Genomic DNA, 26,245 nt, shown 5'->3' with positions numbered 1-26,245 from the left:
GTTGTTCATCTCTGTTCGTTTGTTCTTTAGTTCTTCTAGATCTTTGTTAAATATTTCTTACATTTTCTTAATTCATGCCTCCATTCTGTTTCTGAGATTCTAGATCATCATCTTTACTATCATATCTCTGAATTTTTTTTCAGGTAGATTGCCTATTTCCTCTTAATTTATTTGCTCTTGTAGGTTTTTACCTTGCTCCTTCATCAGTAACATATTTTTTTGTCATCTCATTTTCTTTTTTTTTTTGGATGGCTGGGATTGTGTTCCTGTTTTGCTGGTTGTTTCGCCTGAGGCTTCCAGCACTGGAGTTTGTAGGCTGTTGGGTAGAGCTGGGTCTTAGTGCCGAAATGAGGACCTCACTCTGATGAATATTCCCTGGGGTCTGGGAATATTCTCTGTCAGGCCAGTGGTTTGGACTCGGACCTCCCACCACAGGAGCTCTGACCCAGCCCCGGGCTCGTGAACCAAGATCCCACAAGCTGCATGGGGCAGCAAAAAAAGGAGAACAATAACGAAGTGTAAAAAATAAAATTAGATTAGAAAACTGACAGACATGTTAGAAAGAATAAAAAAATAAAAATATAGATGAAAACAACACCTGGATGGTAAAACAAAACCACAATAGTAAAAAAAAAAAAAAGCTTGAAAAGGCCTTGGCTATGGGGGGCGGGGCTTAGGCAGCGGTGGTGTTTAGGTAGTAGGCAGGGCCTATGCTTAGGACCCACAGGGCAGGAAAAGGCCCTAGGGGTGGGGGAATGGAGGGGGGCTTAGGCTTAATGCAACAGGAGGGGCCCCAGCCCTGGAGGGCAGAGGAACAGGTCCAGGACCCGAGCAGGCTCACTGGGCCTGAGTGGGTGGGGGAAACACTAGGCACATCCCCCCAATCCTCTGATCCCAAGGGCCCCTCCCCATTGGACTCTCTTCTTCTACCTGCTCCTTCCCTCCTATGCCCTAGGACCCATGAGGCTGGAGGGGGCCTTGGAGAATGGAGGACCAGGCCCGGGAGCCCAGCAGGCTTCTCAGGCCCCAAGTGGGTGAGGGGGAAACACCTGCCACACCTCCCCTGATCCTCCCGTCCCAGAGGGCCCCTCCCATCCACCTCTCCTCATGTCCCCGCTTCCCTCCTATGCCCCAAGGACCCATGCAGCCCAGAGTGGGGTCTTGGAGGGCAAGGGACCTGGCCTGGGAGCCCAGCAGGCTTCCTGGGTCCCAGTTGGTCAGGGGAGATGCTAGGCGTGCTCCCCCTTGATCCTCCAAGCCCCAAGGGTCCCTCCAGGAGTGGAAACCCCTCCCCTCTCCCAACTACCCCTCAGGTGCATTGGTCCTGTCCAGCCTCCACTTCTCCCCCCTCACTGCCCCCTCATCCTACCCGGTCGCTCGGGGGTTCTTCCCGTCTCCTTAGGCATCGAGGTCCCCCACCAGTGTCCAGCAGGCACCCTAGTTGCGGGGAGACGTGAACTCTGCATCCTCCCCCGCCACCATCTTGACTCTGCCCCCTCTATACTTGTTCTTTATAACAGTCGTAGTTCAGGTAGAGAATACCTAGGTATATTACCAACATATCACCTTCAGTTGTATCTGCAAACCCAGAGAAAGGTGGTTTCACCAACACAGCACTCAAACAAGTAAAGAGAAAGCCATAGGGATGTGCTTTCAACTCAGCTTTATCCAAGGTAAGAGAAAGTAAAGGCCCAGGACAGGCCTTGGTAAATACCACCCCAGGAGCTTGATTGGTTTTTATGAGGCAAAGAACAATAATATTGATCATTTCAGCAATGCAGTTTGAAGTAACATATAATGTGAACTTGAGCCTTTTAGAGTAAGCAAGGGATAACATGCCTCAAAAACCATTCTTTTAGAAATGTGGGCTAGTATACAATTGGTTTTGAGTCCAGCTCTGATCACAAAAGAAAGTAGAGATCCACCCAAAAAGGCCAATTAGGTACAATGATGTAATAACAGTGCACAGTGCTATAGAAAAAGGTATCTGAAAAGCTTGCAGGACAGGTAAAATCCAACAGGTGTTGGCTGAACAGACTGAAGTTATATCCAAGGAAAAGGAAATGACCATGTGAGGCTTTGGTCATGAACTGTTACAGCAGAAGTTAGAGAAAAAAAAGCAAAGTTTTACCTTCTGGGTTTTGCTTTGTAAAGCTTACTTTGCAAGCTTCAGTTCAAAATCTCTGAGTTTTCCTAGTGAATCATCCATACCTGAACCTTAGTAAACAGATAAATTAGTAATTATTATTGATAGCTTTTCATGATGCCCATCTTTCTTAAAAACTTAAAGATATGCCTTAAATAGTTTACTAGTTAGCCACAGTCCTAACAGACTTTAATAATAAAAACAAATACTTGATACAGATAAAATGACAATGAAAAACTGTACAATACTTGCTATGTTAGGGCAAAAGTATACAAATGGCTTTTCAAAAAATAGTGGATGCCTAACACAAATACTCGGTTTTCATTCAATTTCATGATTAGCTGTAAGATAGCACATGTCTGCCTAGTAAAAAGACTACATTTATTGTTTGTACTAAGTTGACCAGTAGAGGTGATAAGCATTATAAAGTAACAGGACAAAACAATCTAAAGTCAGGTAAGCATTTTCACAGGCAAAAATCGGGTTCTTCTAACTCTGTAATAATTCAGAAGGGCTTCCTGTAGTCTGCATTTGCCCACAGAGATAGACAGGAAGGTCCTTGAGCAGCTTGGTGAGTACCAGAAGCACACATCCTTAAAAAGTTGCTAAAAGAGGAAATTCATTCATTTATTTAATATACATATATTGAGCACCTACTATGTACCAGGCACTAGTAACACAGATGAAGAATACATTGGTAAAGCTTAAATTCAGACTAGTCTTTAAGAATGCTTTCTACCTAGCCCCAGGGACCACTTATATCTTCTGAAGAAGTCTGCATATTAGGTAAAGGTGAGATTTCACCTGGGGGTGGGGGAATGCACCAGGTTACAGTGACAAAAAAAATCTACATTTGTGAGGTCTGATGGAATAGTGGGGAAAGGACTGGATTAGGATAAGGGAAACCTAGTTCTAGTCCTATTACTTATTAGAGCTGTGTGACCTTAAGCAAACTTTACTTCTGTGGCCCTAACTCTTCATAAGTAAAATGATAATTGGGCTACAATCATAGAATATTAAAGCCAAAAAGAACAGAGGTCATCTAGTCCTGTGCTTTTCAAAGTCCTTAGTTCAAATGTAAATACACAGAAGTCCCAATGTAAAACTGATGAAAGCAGAGTCACCTTGAAGAAGTAAAAGCAGCACCCCAGAACCTCATTCCCCCCTGCCCACCCCTGCCTTGAAGTGGTCCAGGAGGCGAACTCACAGACCACCACCTGAAAATCACTCATCTAGTGCAAACTCTCACCTTTCAGATGAGGAAACCAAGACCCAAAATAGGAGTGATGGTTGTGATGTGAATATTTGGTTTCCTAAATAGAAAGGGAGGGAGGCTAAATAAAAGTTTTAAAAACTCATTAAAAAAAAAAAAAAAGCACAACAAAGGAAGTTTTCTAATTCTCTCGAAGTAGCTCCTTTATGAAAGGGAGCTTTGAAACAGACTTTAAGGCAGCCAGCCCATCAGAGGCTGAAATGAACAAATACCAACTAGTCTGCAGGGCCTACAGAGAGGACTGTGGCAGAAAACCACACAGCCCTCATATATCAGTGGGCACTGGACCATGTAAGATCCTTGTCCCAACAATGCAAGCATTAGCACTTTCAAGAGAAACATCTGGAAAATTAGGAATGAATATAGACAAGTGTCTAGCTCCCAGATCCCCAAGGAGGATTCACCATCTATTACTCAAAAATATTAACAGAAGTGGGCATATTAGACCTTAAAGTGAACAGTGCAACCAAAAATCACTAGTTTGAAAGTTCTTCACAGGCATCCTCTCCGTGGAGGATAGTTTGGTATCTTGAACACTGTTAATCACAGCAGATTTGAAATTAAACCAGAAAGTTAAAATGCATGTCTAGTGCTCGACTACTTGGTCAGGGCTGTGATCTCTTCTGATTTCATGGCGTCAGACAGGAAGCTGAGCTCATTGCATAAGGTCTCATATCGGAACGCCATCCGGATCTGAGCAACATTTGTCTTTCGAATATCATTTCCTTCAGGTCCCTCTTTATAATAATTTTGTCCCAGAAATTTTTGCTTTTCCTGTGGACCAAGAGAAATACAAATGAAACAATATACCTTAGAATCACTTTCTATATCCACATGGCAGCTCTGACATTAACCACACCAAGTCAGGCTAGTCCTCCAAAGCAGGTCCTCCATCAAGACATCTTTCCCCACAGAGCTCTTACAAAATTCCTCCTGGCCTCCCTCTCCTCGGGCTTGTCACCCTGACAACCACATTCATTCCCGTCATTTCCAACTGTGCTTTCCTTGGTCAGAAAGGCAAAGAACTACAAGAGCTGCTGGCAATGAAGAAGGCAAGATGAAGGCGTGAAGACTCTAGCAAGGCTCTCCCGGGAGCTGACAAGAGCACAGGTGTGTCTGGGGACAGCCAGTCCAAGGAATCATGTCCCCACAAAATGAATCTTGAGCCTTAACTCTTGTCTACATCAGCATCCAACAAGAGCAAGATGCAGCCCTCTCCCTGTACCAGTGACACCACCCAGCGAAGGTACCCAGGGACCTAAGACACCATCTGGAGCAATGGTTCTCAACCCTGGCTCCATGTCAGAATCACCTAGGGAGCTACAAAAAATTTTTTTGTAATTACTGATGTCTGGGTCCCATCCCTAGAGTTTTCTATTCAATCTAGGTACTATTCATCTATTCAAGAAGTATTGAGTGCCCACTATGTGCCAGGGTCTATTCTAGGCCCCAGGGCTATAATGCTGAACTTACATTCTAGAAGGCAAGACAGAAAAACACATGACTACATATGGCAATGTCATATAGTAATAAATGTTATGATGGAGAATGAGGGCAAGTGTGTGGCTATTGTAGAGTGGGTAATCAGGGGAGGCCTCTCTGAGGAGGTGACATATGAGCAGAGGTCTGAAAAAGGTGACAGAGCATCCATGAAAATTCAGGAGTCTCCACAGCGTTCTCCCCTAGAATATGAGTTTTCAGTGTGACAGAGACCCTGCTTGTTCTGTTCATCCCCAGTCCCAGGGCCAAGAAAGTGCCTGGCACACAGCAGGCATCCGATGTACACGTGTGTTGAAAGGACAGGAGGGATGGGGTGGTGCAATCACACGGCGTACCTGATGCGAGAGGCCGCTCTGCAGCACACTGTTCCTGGCGATCTCACACAGGTCACACGTGCTCAGCTTCCACACTTGAGCCGCAATTGCATATTCTTCCATAAGTGCTTCCTAGATTCCCCCAAAGTAAATGTGTTAGATGGGAGACTATCCATTTCAATGCTTCACATATTTCCCAAGCTAGAAACATCAGACTGACATTGCAGATTTCATTTTTCTTTAAGGACTGGCACCTGAATAATAAAACAATATCCCCCCACCTTTAAATTACAAACTCCGGAGATCTTTGTGTGAAAGCTCAGGTTGCCAAAGCCAGATATATCAAAGAACACCTACAGATTTATCTGTTGACCAACACATGTTCCAAGCCCTGTGCCCATGACTGGGGATGCCAGCCTGCTCTCCTGTGCCTGTCTCCCTGTCGTGCACACTTTTAGTACCCATCCTATAGTCTTGCTTTGTATTTAACACATTTTCTTAGGATCATCCAAAATAAAAGTTAATCTGAGTAAAGAACAGAGATGGAACATTAAATAGGAATGAGAAGCGATCAAGGATCAGTAGTGAGATAGTGTTAGCCCAGAAGCATTTGGGTTTGAGCTGTGCTTATACTTTGTCCTCTGGGATGTGAAACGTCTGACATTTATCACAAGCCCTTCCGTCACCTCTTTGCCACATCATTGCCTCTGTATTGTAGAGCAGTGGTTCTGAAAACATGGTCCCAGCATTCCTGAGGGTGCCCAAGGCCTCTGGAAGGTCCTCCCTTTTCCAACTATGCATTTTGTGAGGCAAGATTTTCTTCATACACCTTGATAAAAGTAATTTATCACAGCAGATTAACTGAAGAAGCAGAGATGAGAATCCAGCTGTCCTCTATCAAACTAGACATTAAAGAGATTTTCAAAACGCCATTCTTGCCATTCTCAGTATTTTGTTATTGTAGTTTGCAGAAATATGGTTATTCTCATAAAAATTGCTAAGTTTGTTAACATTTAATGATTTATTAGTGTTATTTTACATGAGTTAGTATTTTTCAATTTCACACAGTTAAGTATCACTAGATACAAGGCATGTCAACCACAGCTCTCTGAGGGCCTCAGTTCTTCATAATATAAAGGGGTCCTGAGACCAGAAGCTTGGAGCTTGGAGCCTGTCCTAGAAGACCCAGGCACCTCTATTTTTACTAATCCGTGGCTGGTCTTATCAGTACCACCCAAACGTGCTTGTACACTAAGTGATGCATGGCATCGCCTTTCCCTTCCTCTTCAGTTTCCCAGAGATCCACAGTGTGCTAGTAATAATAGTGGTAACAAAAATGGTAGCTAACATCTTTAATACATGCTGTACGCAGACACTACATTAGCCACTGATTCATTATCTTAATGAATCCTTAGAATAAGGTAGAGGTGGACATAGGAACAATTTTATCCCTATTTTACACATGAAGAAGGATAAAATACAGAGAGGTCAAGTAAGTAGCTCTACCAACATCACAGAGCTAGTGAATATCAAAGACGGAAAATGAAAGGCAAAGAAAAATCCTCAAAGATTCAAGAACCCCGAGGGCTCCTGGAAGGAGCACTTCGCTCACCAGAAAGTTACCTCTTGTCTTCAGTGGGCCACCAATGCCACCCCAAAGGCAGAGCTGAGCCATGTGCTCAGGTGCCAGCAGTGGGAGGCCCTACAGTCCTTATCTGCCCCTAAAGTCCTCACCTTCGTGTAGTGGAACTGCATGGGGTCATCGGTGGAGAGAGAAACATGCAGTCCCTTATGCAGGAATTCTCTCAGAGGGTTTTTGGAATATTCGAGGAACAGACTGTTGTTGCTAAGAGGAGACATGGCAATGGGGATCTGAGCAAGGTAGTAGAGATACTGCAACACTGGACTCTGCAAAAGAACCACCAAACTCAGGAAACAAGAGCCAGCGAGGGGAGGGAGGGATGGGAGAAGCATTCACCAGGGGAAACCAGGGGTCCGGGCAGTGTCTGCGGGAGCCCCCAGTCACCCCGAGCTCCACAACGCCAGGACCCCCAGGCCCACCCTCCACATTTACCTCACTACTGCATCAGGGCCCATCCCTCCCTGGGACTGCTCTCCTGCCCACTAAGCGCTCCCTCTTGGCTCCAGACTGGAGGCACAGCTCAGGGCAGGAAGGGAAGGGCACCTACAAGGCCCCGGGCTGACCCCAACCTACGTCCTCAGCTGCCCTCCCCCAGGAGCTGACCCCAATAGGTCAGTCCTGGAGATGCCCACTTTTGTTGCTTTGCGCTCTGACCACAAACATTCAGGTTGAGACTGTAAACACTGCAGCTCCTCGGAGGTAGGAAGGGGCGGACCTGACCGGGCCAGAGTGGTTCTCTGATGTAGCAGCCACCCCACACAGAAATGTGAAACACGGTTCGACCTCCCCAGGACCAGGGAAGGAGAGGAGTTGGAACAAATATCCTTCCTATGGAAGTGAGTCAAAATACGGAGAAGACAATGCACAGAGTTCATGGTAGCATGATTTACACGAGCAAAAAGTTGGGTGGATTCTGTGCAACAGCTAGAGCCTGGCTGAATCAGGCACAGCCCAAGCAAGTGGCAGCCGTCCTTTCAGCAGCCTTTAGAATGAGCAGCGCAGAAAAACGCTTGTGACGATAAGGGATGAAGAAGGAACCAAAAATTTGTGTTCTTTATGATAATAAGCATATTAGAAATATGTTCTGGAAAAAGATGGGAATTGGAAATACTAAAAAGCTAATAATGCTGTTTCTATTAAAGTAATAGCAATAAGGACGTTTTTCCATTTCTCCATTTTTTTGAAAATCTAAATTGTGATGTATTTGGCTATGTTTTTTCATAATGAAATACGAAGCCAAGAGACTACAGACGGCACAGCCCAGAAAAAGGCCCGGCCTTCCTGCATCACTGGCCAGAGCCTCCCAGGGCGCAGGCAGGAGCCCAGGTGGTCCCACTCCTCCCCAGGGCAGCCCCGGGCGGGACTGTCACTGCAGGGCAGCCATCTGTCAGGGGCCCAGTTACCTTCTTGAGGAGCAGCCCATGGGAAATGTTGTCGGCAGTCAGGAAAGCAGATACCAAGTGAGTGATGGAGCCAGACTCCCCGCAGTGAGGCCGGAACAGGAACGTGCTCAGGCCCCGTTCCCTGCAGACGTGAGGCTTGTGGTGAGAAAGAACCCCTGGTCCACCTGCCCCGGGCCCCACAGGCCTGCACTGCTAGCTCAGGGCCCACTCCAGGGGAGACAGTCCCCCATGGCAGGGTCCGCACCGCTGAGGCAGGGCACCCTGGAAACAACCTCTCCCCAGGTGCTGAGGCCCAGGCCCAGAGCTCCTCAGAACCAAGAGACCTCATCTCTGGGAAGAGAGGGCCTAGTCCTCCATCCTCTCCTCCCCTTCCCCAGGGCCTGGTAGCCCAGATTCATAGACCTTCAGAGCAGGAAAGCCCACGAGAAACTGTGGAGTCCAGCCTCCTTGTTATAAAAAGGGGTAAACCCAGATGTCAGAAGCCACCGAGAGGGCAACAGCAGAGCTAGAACTAGAGCTCCTACCTCGGAGAGCTCAGCCCAGGGCTCCAACCCTGGCCGTCTCCTTTCAATCATGGTCCCCCTCAAAACTTCCACACCCACAAACTAGCGCTGGCTGAGGCTGAGCTCTGAGGCCCCGTGGCCCAGCAGGGGTGGGAGGACACTAGACGTGTGGGGAGGGACTGGCTCAGCATCCTGCCTCGTGGGCCTCGCCTCCATGTGTGCGCTGTGGGGAGCCTGGGCGTGAGACCACTGGATGGAAGCTCCATGAGCACGTGGATGCAATGTTTTGTTCCCTATTATGTGTCCCGTGCCCAGGACCGTGCCTTAACATGGCAGGTGCTGTGATTCACTGAATGGATAGACGCACGTGTGAACACCACTGGCGTGGAGGTTAGTGAACGTGTATCAGCAGGTCCTGTGTCTCTATCATATCAGGGACAGACGTGCACACATGTAGGTGTTGGTGAGTGTGTGTATGGACGTGTGTCCAGGCATGGGGTCTGGCTGCCTTGTATGTGTGATCGTATCTGTGGCAGCAGGCACGCCTGCATGTGTGTGTAGCCCTATGGGTACGTGCCCTGTGGGGTGGGCCCAGGAGCATCCCCTGGTTTGAGGTGTGCACAGGGGCCAGCTCACCCACCTGCGGAGGTTGTTGAGCACCATGATGTTGGCATACATGTAGTACAGGTAGTAGCTGTAGGGCGGGTTCTGCTCGCTGGTCCAGACGTCCGGGCTGGGGCTCTTGTCTGAGAACATGTGATCGCTGTGCTTGGACTCATCATCCACGCTGTCAAACCCCGTCACCTGGGCAGGAGGAGGGGTCCTGGGTCAAGCCAGGGCAGACGAGCTGCCAAAGGCCTTGGCATATGTGCAGCTGAAGTGAGCCTGCTGAAGGCGTGGGAGCCCAGGCCTCTCAGCTGTGAAACCTCAGCTGGGGACCCCCTGGCCTGCCTGAGCCCCATTCTTTCCAGGGATAGTGAGTGGGTGCAGCGCCCCAGTCTGTCCCTCCGGGGCTTCCAGAGGTACCCGGGAAGTCAGTCTGGAGAGTGCCAAGCCCCTGTGTGGTGGCAACAGTGAAGGGGAGCTCAGGCCAGGTGAGCGGTGAGGCAGCTATACTCACCTCCCATCCTTAGGCTGTGCCAACAGCAGCGGTGACAACAGCTGTGAGGGGGAAGGGGACAGGCATTTCCCCTGCACCTACTGTATGTCAGGGCCTGCTTGAAGCACTCACCACACATCAGCTAACTTAATACTCAAGTGACCCTGTGAGGGAGGGCTTGGCTGACAGCAAAGCAGGGCCAGTTAAGGAGCTTTCCCACGTGAGACGACCAGCTCTGAGCCTAAACGGGCTCAGGGTCTGCACTGTTTGGGGCTGTAGGTGGAGGATGCCCTAGAGCGGCCATGATGTCCCAGGTGTGGCCAGCTGGGATGCCTCTCAAACAGGCCAAGGTGTGTGCCATCCAAGAGGGCCCCTTGGCAGGCTGAGCCACGGCTCTTGGGGTCAGAGCAGCTCAGGAGATGCCCACCCTCCCCCTGCACTTACACCTCAGCTGGGGCCCACACTACACCTCCAGGGCCCCACCCGAGTCACAGGCTTCCCGTCACCTGCTCCCAGAGGTCAGGCCCTGATGAAGGATGTACCTGCAAGGACCCAGCTCTCAGCCAGCATGCAGAGCAGTTTTGCTCCTGTCCCTCAGCCACAGCTGTGCTTTGGGAAGGGGCCCCTGAAGGACCGGCTGAGTCTGCCTGTTCCGAAATGGCAGTAGGGGCCCAGAGGAGCAAGCGGCCACCAGGGGCTTGGCAGAATCTTCCCTGTCACAGTCATCATGTGTCAAAGGAAATGACAGGGTCCCACTGCAGCTCTCAGCACGGCCTGGACAGGTCTGGGTGCCAGGGCGGACCTCGAGTTCCGCTCTGCTCTGCGCTCACTAGCTCCATGCTGCACCTGAACTCTGGGGGCCCAGCATGGGGGCAGTGTCAGCCCCTCTCCTGGGCTCTGCTAATGCAGGGCCCCAAACTGGGCCTCCCATGGCCTCAAGCACAAAACATGTCCAAACCCCAACTCCTCCTCCCCAAGCCTGCTGTCCCCCCATAGTTGGCAGTGTCCTCTGAAAGGCACACCATCTGCTCCCCAACGAAGCCAGGCACCAGGAGGCCCCCCGTGACTCTTTCCCCTTGCTCACCTTCAGGGTGTGCCCAGGCCCCATCCATTCTCCACCCGTGCCCATGCCCGCCCAGCAGCCCCGCCCACCGTCTGTATACATCTCACTTTCCTTAATGTGGGGATGACAACACCTAGGCCAGGGACCTGGGTACGAATTCCACTTCTGCCCCTTTCTAGCTCTGTGATCTCTCAGTTTCCACTTCCTCATGTGTAAATCGGAGCTAGTAGCTTCACAGGACGGTCGTGAGGATTAAGTGAGATAATCCACAGTGTCTAACACACAGCAACACATAATCATGCTGCTTACTATTAACACCTACAAAATGATGTCAAGGGGGGCAACCGTGAGGCTGAAGCAAGATCACGTCATGGCGTGGATCACCAGAGCAGGGAGCGAATAATCAGTGTGAGCTGCGACTGCTGGTCCAAGGCCCCCGCACGTCTCCATTGCTGGAGCAGGCCCCTGACTCTCACCTTGCCCCCTTGCCCCCCACCTCCAGCTCCTTCTGTTCCAGGCCTTTCTTCACACAACAGCCTGCATGGTGTTTGTCTAAGACATAAATTCAGTGCCGTCCCTCAGCCCCTTCGAACTTTCCTGGCAACCCCCCAACTCCCCCAACTCCCACTACACACACACACACACACTCTCACACACACACACACACACACACTCACACTCACTCAGTCACCCCTCCTTCCCCCACTCCCAGCCCTCTGGTATCTTCCCCACCTCCCTCACTGTCAGAAACCATCCCCATAAACTACCAGGCACTGAACTTGCTTCTCACCACCTGCAGCCAATTCTATTCTGGGCACCCAGGAGGCGGGACCAGCTCCTGTCCCCCTGATGCCCTTTCTGGTTAAGTCTCTCTTCCACGCTTCTCACACTCTCCCACAACTAACCAGATAAATATATTTTGTGGGGCTTGTGTGCTTAACCAAACAAGGTGGGAGGACCATTGGTTTCTAAGCAAAAGCAGGAGCCTGAAATGTCTGCATTTGTAACAACCTGAGGCTACAGCTGGGACAGAGGCCAGTCCTTCCAGCCCCACCTGGTCAGGAACTAACTCCTCAGTCTTTCTGCCTCACGGCTGCCTTCCCAGCACCCCACCCATGCCCGCAGGCCTGCCCCAGAGGAGCAGGCTCATTATTCTAGACATTCAGCTTCTTGGGCTGGCCACCTCATGCCTGGGGCACACCAGTGACAGGATCTTAGAAGGGAAGGCTGACCCTACCCACCCCCCCCCCCCGCCCCCCCCCGCCCCCCCGGGGATTCCTCTCGTCCCTCCCTCACTGGGCACACTGCCTGGGCACCACCCACACTTACATATCTGAGGAAGAGGTGAAGCTCTCGGTGATCCTGAGGATTAATGGTGGCCTCAAAAAGGGGCAGGAAGATGTTCTCCAGCATCTTCCCAAAGCTTGGCAGCAGCTTCTTTGACCTAAATATGTCACTGGGGGAAAGCGGAGACTTGCTGATTAAGGTGGACCCAACAGCCCCCTTGGCCCATCAGAGACCAGCCTCCCCAGTCCCTTCCCTCAGGCAGCACAGATCCCCATTTAAACACCCAGCGTAGATTCAGAGGTAGGGCTCCAATACAGATCCTCCCCTCCTCGCCAAGTTCTGCAACACTAGGCATTGGTGGCACGCTCAACACCTACCCATGCCCATCAGAGAGCTTTCTCCAGCTAGAGGCCAATCTGGGAGTGGGGTGCCAGGATTCAGGCTGATCCAACTCTCTCCCCTCAGCTCAGTTCCCCTAAACCACGTGTCCCAGGCCCATCCAGGGGCCACATTGGCCAGACTGGAGAGGACAGTGGTGGTCTGAGTCATATCCAGGGAGAGGGCCAGCAGTGTAGGCCCCGCATCAGGTCATTCAGACCCTGGGCCTCACCCAAAAGGATAGCCCATCCTCAAACCACAGTGACAAGAAGATGGGCAGTAGTTCCCACCAGGCCTCTACGCATGTATGTTCTTCAAAGAACAGAGTTGAAGTGTCACAAGGACGTCTTTGCCAACCACCCCGCCCTGTAGGAAAATCCCTGGGGCAGAGAGGCCTAGGCTGGCACTGGAACAGGCCCTGTCCCTCAGCAGCACAGACTCAGCAGCTCCTGTGGGACAGGCTGGCGACCCCAGAGGACACAGGTAGACAGCAGCTGCCTCACTTACTAGATCCGGGGCACCTGGATGATCCAGCGCATGTTGGGTGAGTAGACCTTGTGCTGGATGAACCAGCGGGCCAGGTTGGACCACTCCTCAGGACTGCAGCCGTAGATGGAGAGCCGTGGCTCTGAGTACTGGTACTTGCTCTCCTCCAGCTCCTGGGCCACCTCCTGGCACCAAGAAGAGCTCAGGTCAGCCCAGAGCACCCCAGCTGCTAGATCCTGCAGCTCCCTCAGCCACCTGCTCCTGGGCTCAGAAGGCCTGATCTACATCCCCTTGCTGCCCCGTCAGCACTAACTCCACCTTCCTAGGGAAGAAGGCCTTGGACCTGCACAGTCACACACATGACCAGGCCAGACAGCAGAAGCATCTCCAAATGGGGCTAACCTATACCCGGTGCAGGCTGCAAACACACAGAGCAGCAAGCCTGGATGCCGAGAGCTGGGCCAGCGGTGGACACCCTCCCCCCCCTCTTGCCTGCAGTCAGCACAGTCCACACACAGCACAGCCTGCGCACTCGGGAGTCAGCGGCCAGGGCCACAGCACTTGGCACCCAGGCACCTGCACCTCGCCTGAGCTGGATGGTGGATGGACGGGGATTCACGAAGGGGAAGAGGACAGGAGGCCCTGCGGGGGCCCCACCCCATGAACGCAGATGCTGTCAGGAATCCGAGGAGGGCTTGGAGAGGTCCAGGGCTCACCCACCTTGACCATCCGAGCAAAGTACTCTCCTCCCAGGTAGTTTTCAGTTTTCAAATACAGGTCTCGGAGCTCACTGGCCCCCACAGGGTTGTATTTGGAGTTGAACTTGTCAAAGCGGTGGAACGTCTGCCGGCCCTGGGGAGAAGGGACACCAGCCAGATCACCATGCAGCCACCACACACATGACCCCTTCAGGCCTTTACAAGGTGGCCTCTGTGAGCCACACTGAAAGATACCTTCTGTGTCAGTTCTTGCATGAAAACCTGAGAAGTCCCAGGGCCAGGATCATGCATCCTCACTCAGCCAGCACTGGGGGCCTTTTGCGAGGCCCTCTGTAAAGGGGGATCGAGGGCCTCATGCCTCCAGGAGCAGGGCTGGCTGAGTAAGCCAGAAATACTGAACCATCAGTAATAATGTGTGTCCTATTACCGTTTAGACTTCATAAGGCACTTTTCTCCACGTTGCCTCATTCAGTGTCCGGTTTAAGATTTTTTTATTGTGGTGAAAAGTACATAACACAAAATTTACCTTCTTAACCATTTTTAAGTATACAGTTCAGTGGTATAAAATACATCCACGTTGCCATGCAGCTATCACCACCATCCATCCCCATAACTCCTTTCATGTTGTAAAACTGAAACTCTGTACCCACTAAACAATAGCTCCCCCAGACCCTGGTAACCACCATTCTCCTTTCTGTCTCTATGAGTTTGCCTGTTCTAGAGGCCTCATACAAGTGGAATCATACAGTATTTGTCCTTTTGTGTCTGGCTTCTTTGACTTATCATAATGTTTTCAAGCTTCATCCATGGATGTAGCAGATATCAGTACTTTATTCCTTTTTAGGACTGAATAATATTCCAGTGTGTGTGTGTGCATTTTATTTATCCATTCATCTGTTGATGGACACTTGGTTTGCTTCCACTTTTTGGCCACTGTGAATAATGCTGCTATAAGCATTAATGTGCAAGTAACAGTTTTAGTCCCTGCTTTCAATTCTTTTGGGTACATACCTAGGAGTGGAATGGCTAGAATGTATGGTAATTCTATATTTAACTTTCTGAGGAACTGCCATACTGTTTTCTATAGCAGCTGCAACATCAGTTAGTATTTTAATAACTTTGTAATGTCAATAAGGCACGTGGCAGTCACCATTTTATAAGCAAGGAAATAAAAGCTTAAATGAGTTGCTTAAGGGCATACAACTCCTAAGTGAAATTAGAACAGGGACCTCCCTGACCAAGTCACACACTCTTTTCCCCTGTCCCAGGGCTGCTCCCAGCCCTGTTACTCTCTGAGGACAAACTACCTCTCACAGTCCCCATGAGACAGGCTGGGACCTGGGACTCCTTGCTGCAGTGCTACAGTACTTGCACCTGGACAAACGTCTCCTCAAGCAGCAAAATGCAAAGAAACTATATAGGACTAAAAATAACTGTGTGCATGCACAGTTGGGGCAAATTATGGACAAAAGATACAAAGAGGGCTTCCCTGGTGGCGCAGTGGTTGAGAGTCCGCCTGCCGATGCAGGGGACACGGGTTCGTGCCCCAGTCCAGGAAGATCCCACATGCCGCGGAGCGGCTGGGCCCAGGAGCCATGGCCGCTGAGCCTGCGCGTCCAGAGCTTGTGCTCCGCAACGGGAGAGGCCACAGCGGTGGGAGGCCCGCGTACCGCAAAAAAAAAAAAAAAAAAAAAGATACAAAGAGACCAAAAAACCCAACTGCCACTTCTGAAGAGCCTGGAGCAAAAACGGGGTGTTGGAAGCAAAAGCAGGGTACTGAGCATGCCCCCTGCACTCAACACCACCAGAGGGGTGGGCAAACCACCTAAGCCACCGCTCCCGCCCAACCCCGGGACACATCCCTACCCTTACCCCATATAAGGTACAAGCTCACTCCCCACGCAGGGAGCAAGCACGAAAGGGAACCTGTTTGTTCTCACTCCCCCCTGCTGCAGCAGGGTCCCCAATAAAGCCTTGCGTAAATTTCTTGTCTAGCCTCTAGTCAATTTCTATTGATCAGCAAGGCCAAGAACCCTGTTCCGTATCATCCACGGCTAGAAGAGAAAGAGATGCCTACGTGGCCAGCCTCTCTCCAAGCCCAATCCTGGCTCCTTTCCAGGGGGCTGAGTCCCCTGCCAGGACTGCACGAGGCCCTTTGGCCAAGCTCACTCACCGCATGGACATCCAGCGAGTCCACAGTGAGGTCGTACGGGTCCATGTGCAGGCTGTCGAACACCTGCCGCAGGGTGATCTTCCGGCCCCACTTCTCGGCAACTGTCCGGTCGGGCTCCGTCTGGTACGTATGCTTGATGAAGCGCAGCAGGTGCTTCTGGTTCATGCAGGCAGCTGCGTGGATGTGCGTGTCCACCTGCAACACAGTGGCCCCCAGCACGTGAGCTGGGCCACCTCCCGCCGGCAACAGGAGCCAGGACATCCAGGCTTCGGTGTGGAGCGCAGAGCCTCAGCACCTGCACTGACGCCAGATCCCCCGCCCCATTTCTCCTGTAGACTTTGGAACTGGTCTTCCTCCGTCTAGCCTTGCTGCCCAGTCCCCCTCCTTACAGCACCAAGAGATCTTTTTTAAATGTAGGTCAGATCCAGCCACTATCCCTGTTAACAAATCATCAGTGCCCCCAAGTGTTCAAGATAAAGCCCAAGCTCCTTAGCCTGAGATTCAAGGCTTACTTCAAGCCTTAAGTCTCACCTTGCCACTGCCCTGCTCTCTGCTCCAGCCAGGACACCCCCACTTACAGGTGCCCGAGGTGCCATGCTATTCACACCGCGTGTCCTCAGCCTGGCATGCCTTCCCTCCTCCCCACCGATCCATCCACCAAGAAATTTCCCACGACTTCCTCCACGTGGCAGCCTGTCCTGATCCCGCAAGCACAGCGGATCATTTTTTCCCTTGCCCAACCTGGGACTCTAGCACAGACACTCCCGTCACTGTTTATGTCCTCCAATCTGATCTAATAATTTTCTGTCTACTTCATCACTAGACTGGGAGCTCAGTCCTCAAGGACAGGGACCATGTCTGATGCATCTAAGCCTCCAGCGCCTACCCCAGAGCCTGGTATGATGTTGAATCAATGGATGGATGAATGGACCGATGAACAGGTGTGGGAGGTTCCAATAGTTTCGATGATACCCACAACCTCCTAGAAACCTGAGGACCCACCTAATGCCCCACAAAATCCCACACTTGCCATTGACCTCTCTGGAGCCCTCAGAGCATTCCCCTCAGCCACTAGCCCTAAAGAAACGGAGGCCTGGCTAAGCTGAGAGATGGCCTGAAGTCACAGTGAACATCCTGACCCCCTTCCGTGAGCCCAAGGGGCCTGAGGGAGGTTCCCCCAGGAGGGTGGCAGCAGCCTCACTGACCAGGGTGCTGCCAGCTGCCAGCCCACACTCTGCAGTCCCTGCTGCAGCTGACTGGGCACGCTGCCAGGGCTGGGGTGAGGAGGCGGCTGACCTCAGGCCAAAGAATGCTGTTCACAGCTGGCCAGGCATCTCCAAGTCATGCCAAACCAGACATCTGATCCACTGAACCTCTGTGAGCTTTTTAATCAGCCAGCCCATATCACTGACCAACATCACTCACTCATCAGAGCCCTTCCTGCCCTTAATCCTGCCACTCCTACCAGAAAAACAGACCACTAGGCATCAGAGAAAGGAAGCACCAAAAGTTAAAACGTCACACAGCAGTACACAGGCCCAGGCACAACACGGATGGGCTGGGCTCATGTGGGACACACAAGCGGAGGTCAGCCGGAGTAATCTCATCTGGACACAGCTGGGCTCAACGACCTCAGCATGACTTAGCACATTCTGGGCTTTCTTGCTGTCCTCTAGCATAGCAATGACACACGGCAGGGGGTGCAGCCTGTCCTCATTCCCAGGAGTCACTAGAGGAGGGAGGAAAACAACTGGATAATCCAGGAAGCATCTGATCCAAACTTCAAACTTACCAAGGTGATTATTTTAGGAACAAGTAAAAGAGCCTGTCCTTGGAGGTCAGCATTTTCAACTCACCAGAAGACCCAAGAGCATTCCTTGCTTTCATCTAAGACCTGGGTCTAAACGAACAGTAGAGCTTCTAAGCAGGGCTGGCCAATACCCGGCCCCTAAGCCAACGCTGACTATTTCCACCCCTGTGGCAAACATCGGTGATCAATTACAGCACTCTTCACTAAGCTTCGGGAGTAGCCTCAGGTAGCCGCTCCCCGTTGATCAAGTTTGGCACAGAAGACGAAACCTATCTGCTATCCCTGATATGACATTTAAACCGAAGTGGGTAAGGCCTAATCTTACCCAACTCCCAAGCAGCGAACACTCAGCCCCTCATTCTCAGCTCTGAGCAGAAAACAGTCATCTCAGTGACACAGTCCTGCTGGTTTGGCCTCACGGTGCCATAACCCATGACCTGATGTGACGTTGCAGGTAATTTCACAAGTACCGCCCACACTGACCCACAGCCAGGCACAGCTCCTGCCTCAGAGCAGGACCCTGGCCTGCCCCTGTGACACTGACAGCCACTTGGAAGTATGGAGGCCACCTCCCAGCCCGGCCTGAACTTCAGCAAGTCAGCTCTCCTCCCCTAGCACAGGCTTCCAGGGTAAGATGAAGCAGCCAGCACTCAGGAGGCAGGGAGGGGCGGGCACAGCCTGACCTGGACGTGCGTTTACGGATAGCTGTGGTGCCAGAGAACAGCCCACTGTGTCAGAGCACAGGGCTCAAGGCCACCTCTGTCCAGAGAGCACATGAGCCCCCAGACTGACAGGGAACGCGAGGATGGGCTCTGGTATGTAACCACAGCCCCTTCGCCCCCTGCCCCCTAGGACTCTCGCCCTCATGGTGGCCAGAGAGCGCAAACACCCACTGGGGCCCCGCCTTAGAAGCAGACAGTGTCGGAGCCAGTGCAGTCAGGCGCAGGCAGCAGGAAGCAGTCAGGCCCAGAGCGCGCACGTGGGCAGAAGGCAGGGCTGCGCAGGGCTGGGCAAGGAGTTTTCTTGGACACCCATCTGGGCGTTGTAGGGTTCCTTCGGGCAGGGCAGAGAGGAGCTGACCTAATGACTGAGGCACCCAGCTGTCTGAGCACCTGAGGATCACACAGAAGAAACAGATGGTGCTTGAAGGTGAATATGCCACGGAGGTGGTGTCTACCACACATCCTTTCACCTCTGCCTGGAAATCCCCGAGACTCTTCCATGAGCCTCAGAGCCCAGGAGCAGAAGCCTAACTTGCACCCTGGGGGCTCTTGATCCCATCCAAGTGGGATGCAGCTTAGCAGAGGTGATCTCGGGGCCTCACTGGAGAAGGCCGTCCACGTAGTACTGCTGAGTGCTCCCAGGCAGGGGGTCAGGGAGGCCTGAGCTGGGCTCTCCAGAGGAGACACAACCTCCTCTGGCCTACCCTCCCTTGTCAAAGCTGACCCCAGGGAGAGGGTGGCACTGGGACAGAGGCCCCTGTGGCCATGACAACCCTGCTGTGACTCAGTTCAGATGTGGCCACCCCTCCTCCGGGCATAGCCTTACCCCACCCTTCTCCTGGAGCTTCTGTCCCAGAGCAGCGCCACACCCCCGCCCGCCTCCCTGCTGCCTCTGACAAACCTGTGGGCCCTTGCGTGATCCAGAACCTCACCCACACCTGCAGGCTCACTCCCCACAGCCCGCCACGAGCCTCTGCCCCCACCCCCGAGCTCCAGCCACACTGCACCCCTTGCAGCTGTACCGGCACCCTCGCGCTCCCTCCTGTCTCAGGCCACTCTCCCCCTGCTGCTGCTTGTAGCCACAGCTCCCTCTACCTGCTGGGCCATCACTTCCACCCCCTGCCCTGCCCTCTGCCTGGCAAACTCCTACGCAAAGTCACCTCAGTCCTGGCCTCTCCCTGAAAGACACCCCGGTCACACACCTATCACACTAACAGTAACAGGCTGGGAGCTGCTTGTGGACAAGAAGTCCTCTCATTAGGCATCAAAGGCCCCACGCTTGGCACTGATCCCACGCTCGCTGTATATTAGTCACACGGAATAAAATGGCAAAGCGGAAGTCCGTGATCATTTAACCTGCACGTCGGCCCCGACTGCGGCCCCTGCAGGCTCTCCACTCTAGGGGAAGGCCAGAGAGGGGGGCACATCGGATGCTATTCCTTAAATACGCCCCATGCAGAAGGAAGCAGGGCCACAAACTCCCAAGTCCAAAGAGGCCTTAATAGCTTTTCTCGATCCATGATAAATTTAATACGTTCTCTACTGTAAAAGTAGGCTGGTCTCCACTCTCATAACCACTTAATAGGCCATGCCCTATTTCTCAAGGAGGAGGGCACGTTCCAACAGATACACAACATGGACAAAGGTTTCCACCATGTCACTCCAAGTACCACCTGAGGCGTGGCCTGCCGCACGGAAGGCAACTGGCCAGTCTTCCCTCTGTACATAGGAAGGCTACGCAGGGGGCCGAGCCCGGACGGGCTAGGGCACCGGCTCTGAACACCGGCTCACGCACCTTTCTCACGTTATAGAAGTCTCGGTGAGGGTTGCTCTTCAACTCTTTGAACTCGGCCATTTCATTTAGCATCTCGTGAAGGCTGAACTTGGATTCCAGAAAGTTCAGTCGCCGGTGACAATACGTTTTCCTGCAGATTGGGAAGGGGGAGAAACCACAGTTGAGAAGAAGGCACAGCAAGCTCTCTAGTTTCGAGACCTCCAGTGTCTGCGGCGACCGACCCCTGGGCGGAAGGTCAGGACGGAGCAGGGAGGGGTACGGAGGGGCCCGCTTTCTGCAGACCCAGCTGAAGTGTGGAACCACAGCCATGTGAGTCGATGGGGGCAGTAGAGAGCTGACTGCAACCTCACACGGGTTCCTTAACTTCTAGCCTTACGGGCTTAGGCAATTCATCCCAAGCTGCTGCCTCTCATGAACAGATATGGAGCCAGCAATGCCCAAGACTGAAACGAGGGTTAAACTGGCTTATGTGTGTGAAGGGCCCAACTCAGCAGAGTGGACACTCAAGGAAGATCTCCCTCCTTCAGCCCTTCCGTCTTTCCTTCCTCCCATCTATCCTCAGCCACCTTTCACTCCTTGAAAAGAGTGAAAAAGTGAAAAAGATTGATAATACAGTCAAACCTTAAGGCGTGACCTGCCCACCTTGGCAGCAGAGAACCACCCTGTGACCAAATGACATCCCCCAAACCCTGAGACCTGAAGACTTCTCAACGCTGAGGCTTCAGGATGAGGGGAGGATGTTCTGCATCATGGGCCACTAGAAACGTAGGGGTTACCATCTCTGCAAGGACTGATGTCCCCACCGGCTGGCAAAGGCCACTGCAGGTGGGAGCACTCCCTATTCTCAGCCAACTGCCAGGTGCCTGTGCCCACAGCCACGCGGAACCTTCAATCACAAGCCAGGCCACCCTGCTTCCCTGTGGCCCCCAAACACACACAGCTCCTCTGGCGCCCCGTCACTGAGACGTGCGTGAAGAGCAGCCGCCGGCCCCGCACCAGCACCATCAGCTGGATGAGCCCCAGAGCCAAGCACGGGACAGTCTGGGTCGGACGGGATTCCCAAGGCCATATCACCCAGTCCCTTCCCCAGCGGGACTCGCCCTGACGACAGCCACTGCTCACACACGTGGGGAGCAGTCCCATCCCCCAGGCTTCCCCTCAAAGCTCCTGCTCTTCCTGGCTGAGGCAAGCTCCCGGGAACTACCCTTTCCCCTCCCGGCTCTTACGTCTGCCCTCAGATCACCGAGGACCAAGACCCACTCTGTCCATCCCTTCGGGGCCCACCCTCCCACCTCAGACACGGCACCACCCCATTTCCAGCGAACCCCAAAAGGCAGGGCAAGAGATAAGTCCCTCAGCCGTGACCAGCTTCCTCCCCCTCCCCCGGACCCCCAGTGCTGGCTTGGTATTCACAGCACAGCCGCTGTCAGAGGGGCTCAGGGCCCGGGCGGGCTGAGCCTCCACTGCTGATTCACTTAAGTGCTCACCAAGAAGCGAGGGCCCAGGAAGACAGCTCCCTGCCAGGTTAGCTCGAGCCAAGCCTACAGGCAACACGGGGGTCGTGGCTAAGTTCCCAGGCTCCCTGCACTCTCCCCTCCAGAAACACAGAAAAGCCAACAGAGGAAGCAACAGTCTTCATCACTCCCCCACCTGCAGTAATGCCCTAGGCTGGTAACTCTCTGCAAGGCTGCCGTCCTGCCTGGGGGGAGGAGTGGCCGCCATTTTAAGGTGCACAGGTGGCCAGCGGCAAGCAGATGCCCCACACCTGCGCGTGCAGAAGGGACAGGTAGTAGCGACTTTAAGAATACGTCAGCCTGTGAAGGAAGATTGTGGCAGAAACCCACAAAGCACTGGGGAAAGGGGAAACCACTCTCTTTCTGGGGGTGGTTTAGCTGAGGAGAAGCCCACAGCAAGAGGCCTCCCCCGGTCCCTTCCTACAGGATAGCACCCCTGCAAAGAGAGGCAGACTCGGGGGGCTTACGTGGGGCCATGGGTGATGAGAGCCAGGATGTGGCTCATGTCCACCGTGTAGGTCTCCAGGTCCGGGTAGGGCAGGCTGTGGGGCTCCTGGCATTCCAGCATCTTTGTGTTATCGTACACGTAGAGGATGCCCCCCTGCATGCGGACCAGGAAGCCCAGGTTTCGGGGAGCATCATCCAGGCAGTAAGGGTCTTCCTGGGGCAGTGGGGGAGGGTGGAAGTCTGCAAAACAGGATTGAGTGATGGCCAAGTGCCCTTCACCTCAGGAGCTCACAGGGGCTCAAAAGTCGCATTCCGGGCTTCCCTGGTGGTGCAGTGGTTGAGAGTCCGCCTGCCGATGCAGGGGACACGGGTTCGTGACCCGGTCCGGGAAGATCCCACATGCCGCGGAGCGGCTGGGCCCGTGAGCCATGGCCACTGAGCCTGCGCGTCCAGAGCCTGTGCTCCGCAGCGGGAGAGGCCACAACAGTGAGAGGCCCGCGTAACGCAAAAAAAAAAAAAAGTCACGTTCCCACCGAGGCCTGCCCTGCTTGTCTGATCTAAAACCTAACCACTCCCACTGCCCCCGACATCTCATATCCCCTTCCCTGCTTTATTTTGTCTCCTCAGCACTTGCCACTATGTAAAGTAATTTCTCTTCTTTATCTTGGGCAGTATATGTTCATTTTGTTCACTGCTGTGTCCCCATTCCCTAGCACGGGCCCTGGCACGCGGCTGGCCCTTCACTGCTTTAACTGAAACGAGCTTCAGCCTCCTGGGAACTTCAGGGACACGAGGCTTATGAAAAAGGGCAGCTGTGTCTTCCCCTAATAAGAGAACAGACAGAAGCTGGCACTGCCCGGTGGGAATAACCGTCCCTGCCCTTCCACATCTTCCTGAGCCCAGGGAGGCTAAGGGGCTAGAAGCCATCCCCTCCACAAATAAGCACAGAATAGGGAACGCGTCCCCCCCAGAGACAGAGCTGTCTGTCCCTACGGCTGCAGGCTGTTAGCCCACAGGAGCCAGAAAAGGCCTCTTGGCTATTTCCCAGCTACGACTTGGAGCAAACGACGTTACCTCCTGAACCTGTCTGCTCACCTGAGGATGACACCCTGCCTTAATGGGCTGTTGTGAGGGCTGCGCTAGCAGGTAGAGGAAAATGCTTTGTAAACAGTAATACATCGTAAGGCATTATTCTCATTGCTCTCATAGTGGGTTTTCCTGGCTCTCGATAAGCTCTGTTCTGGCCAAGGAACAGGTTATGCCGAGCGGCAGTAGAACTGGGGGCTTCAGCTCTGCACATCAGCCAACCCTGCACAGGGTCCAGCTGCCTGGCTGCCACCCCAGGCAGGAGGAAACCCTGGAATCTTCATCAATGGAAGGAATGAAGGCGGAGTAGCTGCCTGGGCAACCCCCATCAGTGCTTGGAACAGACTGCCCTAGAGCAGATGTGAGGCATCACGGGGGCGGGGAACTGATGCCCCCCACACACACTTCAGGCACGGCCACAGGCCAGCTCAGGAGTCCCTGATGTGTGCCAGTGCCTGTGAGACACACACAGTCCAAAGGCCTGGGGGGACCACTGCCTCCACGTCACCACACTCACACCCGGGCCCCCGGGGACTCTGTTCTGTATAAAGTACACCTTCAACAGTCAGTCCTGCCTGCCCTTGCCAACACTGGAGCAGGTGGGATCAACTTCCCTCAGACAGACAGGGAAACGGGTTTGGGAGGGCTGAGACTTACCCAGGGCCCTAGGTAGTCACAGATGCCCAAAGTCGAGGTCTCAGAGCTTCAAGGAAAGCAAGAGACAGGAGACATCTTGGCACCAACTCACCCCCGAGGGGGCAGCCAGGGTCCTGGGTGCTGGCACAAGACCACCAGGCCCTCATCCGATCCCCCACCACCAACCTTCAAGATCAAGGTTTCCTGTTGTCTTCATTCATATTAGTTAACTTGCAGCCTCTACTGCTCCTGGGTCTTTCACAGGCCAGACTCCACCAGAAACCATCCTGCCTTCTCTGATCCCTCCTTCCCCAAACTCCACAGCATCAACGTGACTCCTATTCACCAATCACTCCCCAGATGCCAGAACTGCACTAACCACTTCACGTGCGTTCTCTCGTTTCATCCTCACAACTGGCCCAAGAGATAGATATTATTAGTATTCCCATTTTACAGACTGAGAAACTGAGGTTTGGAGAAATACCTTCCTTGCCCAAGACAGTGGTGGAGCTTAGATCGGAATGCAGGTGTGTTGGATTCCAGAGCCAACTTCCCTGCCCTGGGAACACACCCTCTCTACTTACCCACACGCCACCCACCTCACCACCAATTTGGCATTTACTGTCTGATTGTGTTTAAATATCCAGCATGAGGCTGCCTGTCTCCCTGGAGGACCCCCAAGATCAGGGACTGTTTTCACCCCCTCCCCTGCTTTGTCTCTCTCAAATTGTACAGCTCAACCAAGGGCAAGGCACACAGTGCACGTGGAATCAATCCTTGGGGAAACCAGCAAAAAAATATCAGTGTAGGAGAAGCCAACACCAGGGCTCTGCCCTTAAAACACCATCTGGGGGAGATACACCCAACCAGTAAAACCTCCTGACCAACCCTTGGGCCATGCCCTGCTTGAAAGCCCACCTGCAGCCACAGCGCCGTACCTGGGAGGCCCTCTTCCAGAGGTGCAGCGTCTGCCCGCCAGTGACCCAGGTACTGGGCCGTGGTGCGTGGGAAGCGGTGGTAGGCGAGCCGGGCGTACTTCTCCCGGATCACCAGGGCCTTGGCCAGGCTCTTGGCGGCCTGTTCATAGTCCTCCACGGTGATCTGCAGAAAAGGGTTCACACAGCAGGCCTGAGACCACTGACCTAGCAAGACCTGCCGCAAGGTTAGCCCTTGACCAGCAGCAGGCAACTTGGGTTTGGGGAGCATTCCCACCACTGTGGGCCCAGTGGTTCCCTGTGCTTGAACGGTTTGTACAAATACCATGGTTAATGCCGGACACCCAAGTTCCTTCTGGGAGTCTGGACCCGAGGGATGTGCTCTGCAGATGTGTGGCCACAGCCCCAGTGAAAACCGTGGCTGCTGAGTCTCTAAGGAGCCTCCGTGGTAGATGACACTTCACACGTGCTGTCACAATTCAATGCTGAATGGATTAAGTGCGTTCTGGTGACTCCACTGGGTGGGGCTGCTGGGAAGCTTGCTGCTGGCCTCTTCCAGACTCTGCCCCACGTACCTCTTCCCTTTGCTGACTTTGCTCTGCAGTCTTTCCCTGTAATAAATCCTAGTCCTGAGTACAGCTCTGCGCTGAGTCCTAGGAGTCCTCCTGGCAAATCACTGAACCCAGCAGGGGTCTTGGGGGTCCCCTAACACAGGAGGAGATTTGGGGCTGTTGGAGAGAGTCAGGTACCCCAGCCTGCACACTGCAGGCCAGCCTCAGTGCGGCTGATTAAACCACAAGCCAGCTGCTGCTGCCCCCGGCCCAAGAAGAGGCACAGCCTGGACCGTATCCCCGATCAGGGTTAGCATCATCATTTTCAGTTGAGAAAATACATGGTTTCTTCGGAGGTAAAGATAAAAACTTCTGTGTGCTCAGTCTGCTGCTTTGCCAACCCCAGGCTTCTGATTCACCTGGTAATCACCCCCGTTCACCCCGTCAACAAGCACTTGTGTGTTATGGGACAGACCCTTTTCGTAGATTTCATTTTGGTCCTCACTGCAACCCATTTTACAACTGGGGAAACAGAGACCCAGAGAGGATAAGTCACAGGAAGTCACGAAGTCAAACTTCAGACCCTGATCTGACCGAGTCCCAAAGCCCAAGTGTGCTCTGCTTTCCCAGAGCTGCCTCACGCTCAGAGATAAATGAGATAAATTCCCACCTTCCAGAGGGCTCGTTAATCTTTGTCTCTTGGGAAGGACAGGTGTGGAAGAAATCTGAACGTGCTGGGGGAGACAGTCATTCATAAGAGAGG

At 52.9% G+C, this 26,245-nt stretch overlaps 1 protein-coding gene across 1 annotated transcript in view; it reads right to left on the bottom strand.

Annotated features, from left to right (window-relative positions):
- Positions 1-1,656: 1,656 nt before the first annotated feature.
- The window catches only part of AMPD3 (adenosine monophosphate deaminase 3), a 42,094-nt gene continuing 17,505 nt past the window's right edge, over positions 1,657-26,245 (bottom strand). Inside the window, exons 4-15 of the mRNA XM_060018484.1 lie at positions 24,935-25,097; positions 22,295-22,514; positions 20,314-20,443; positions 15,987-16,181; positions 13,815-13,946; positions 13,116-13,279; positions 12,273-12,399; positions 9,422-9,585; positions 8,279-8,399; positions 6,968-7,141; positions 5,255-5,365; positions 1,657-4,193 (exon numbers count right to left, since the gene is read on the bottom strand). Coding sequence (XP_059874467.1) covers positions 4,017-4,193; positions 5,255-5,365; positions 6,968-7,141; positions 8,279-8,399; positions 9,422-9,585; positions 12,273-12,399; positions 13,116-13,279; positions 13,815-13,946; positions 15,987-16,181; positions 20,314-20,443; positions 22,295-22,514; positions 24,935-25,097 — 1,878 coding nt within the window. The 3' untranslated portion in view covers positions 1,657-4,016. The remainder of the gene's footprint in view (positions 4,194-5,254; positions 5,366-6,967; positions 7,142-8,278; positions 8,400-9,421; positions 9,586-12,272; positions 12,400-13,115; positions 13,280-13,814; positions 13,947-15,986; positions 16,182-20,313; positions 20,444-22,294; positions 22,515-24,934; positions 25,098-26,245) is intronic.

This window comes from Delphinus delphis, chromosome 8 (assembly GCF_949987515.2).
Source record: "Delphinus delphis chromosome 8, mDelDel1.2, whole genome shotgun sequence".
Classification (NCBI taxonomy): Eukaryota; Metazoa; Chordata; class Mammalia; order Artiodactyla; family Delphinidae; genus Delphinus; species Delphinus delphis.
The sequence above is the reverse complement of the archived record's forward strand: the minus strand, read 5'-3'. Positions and strand labels throughout refer to the sequence as shown.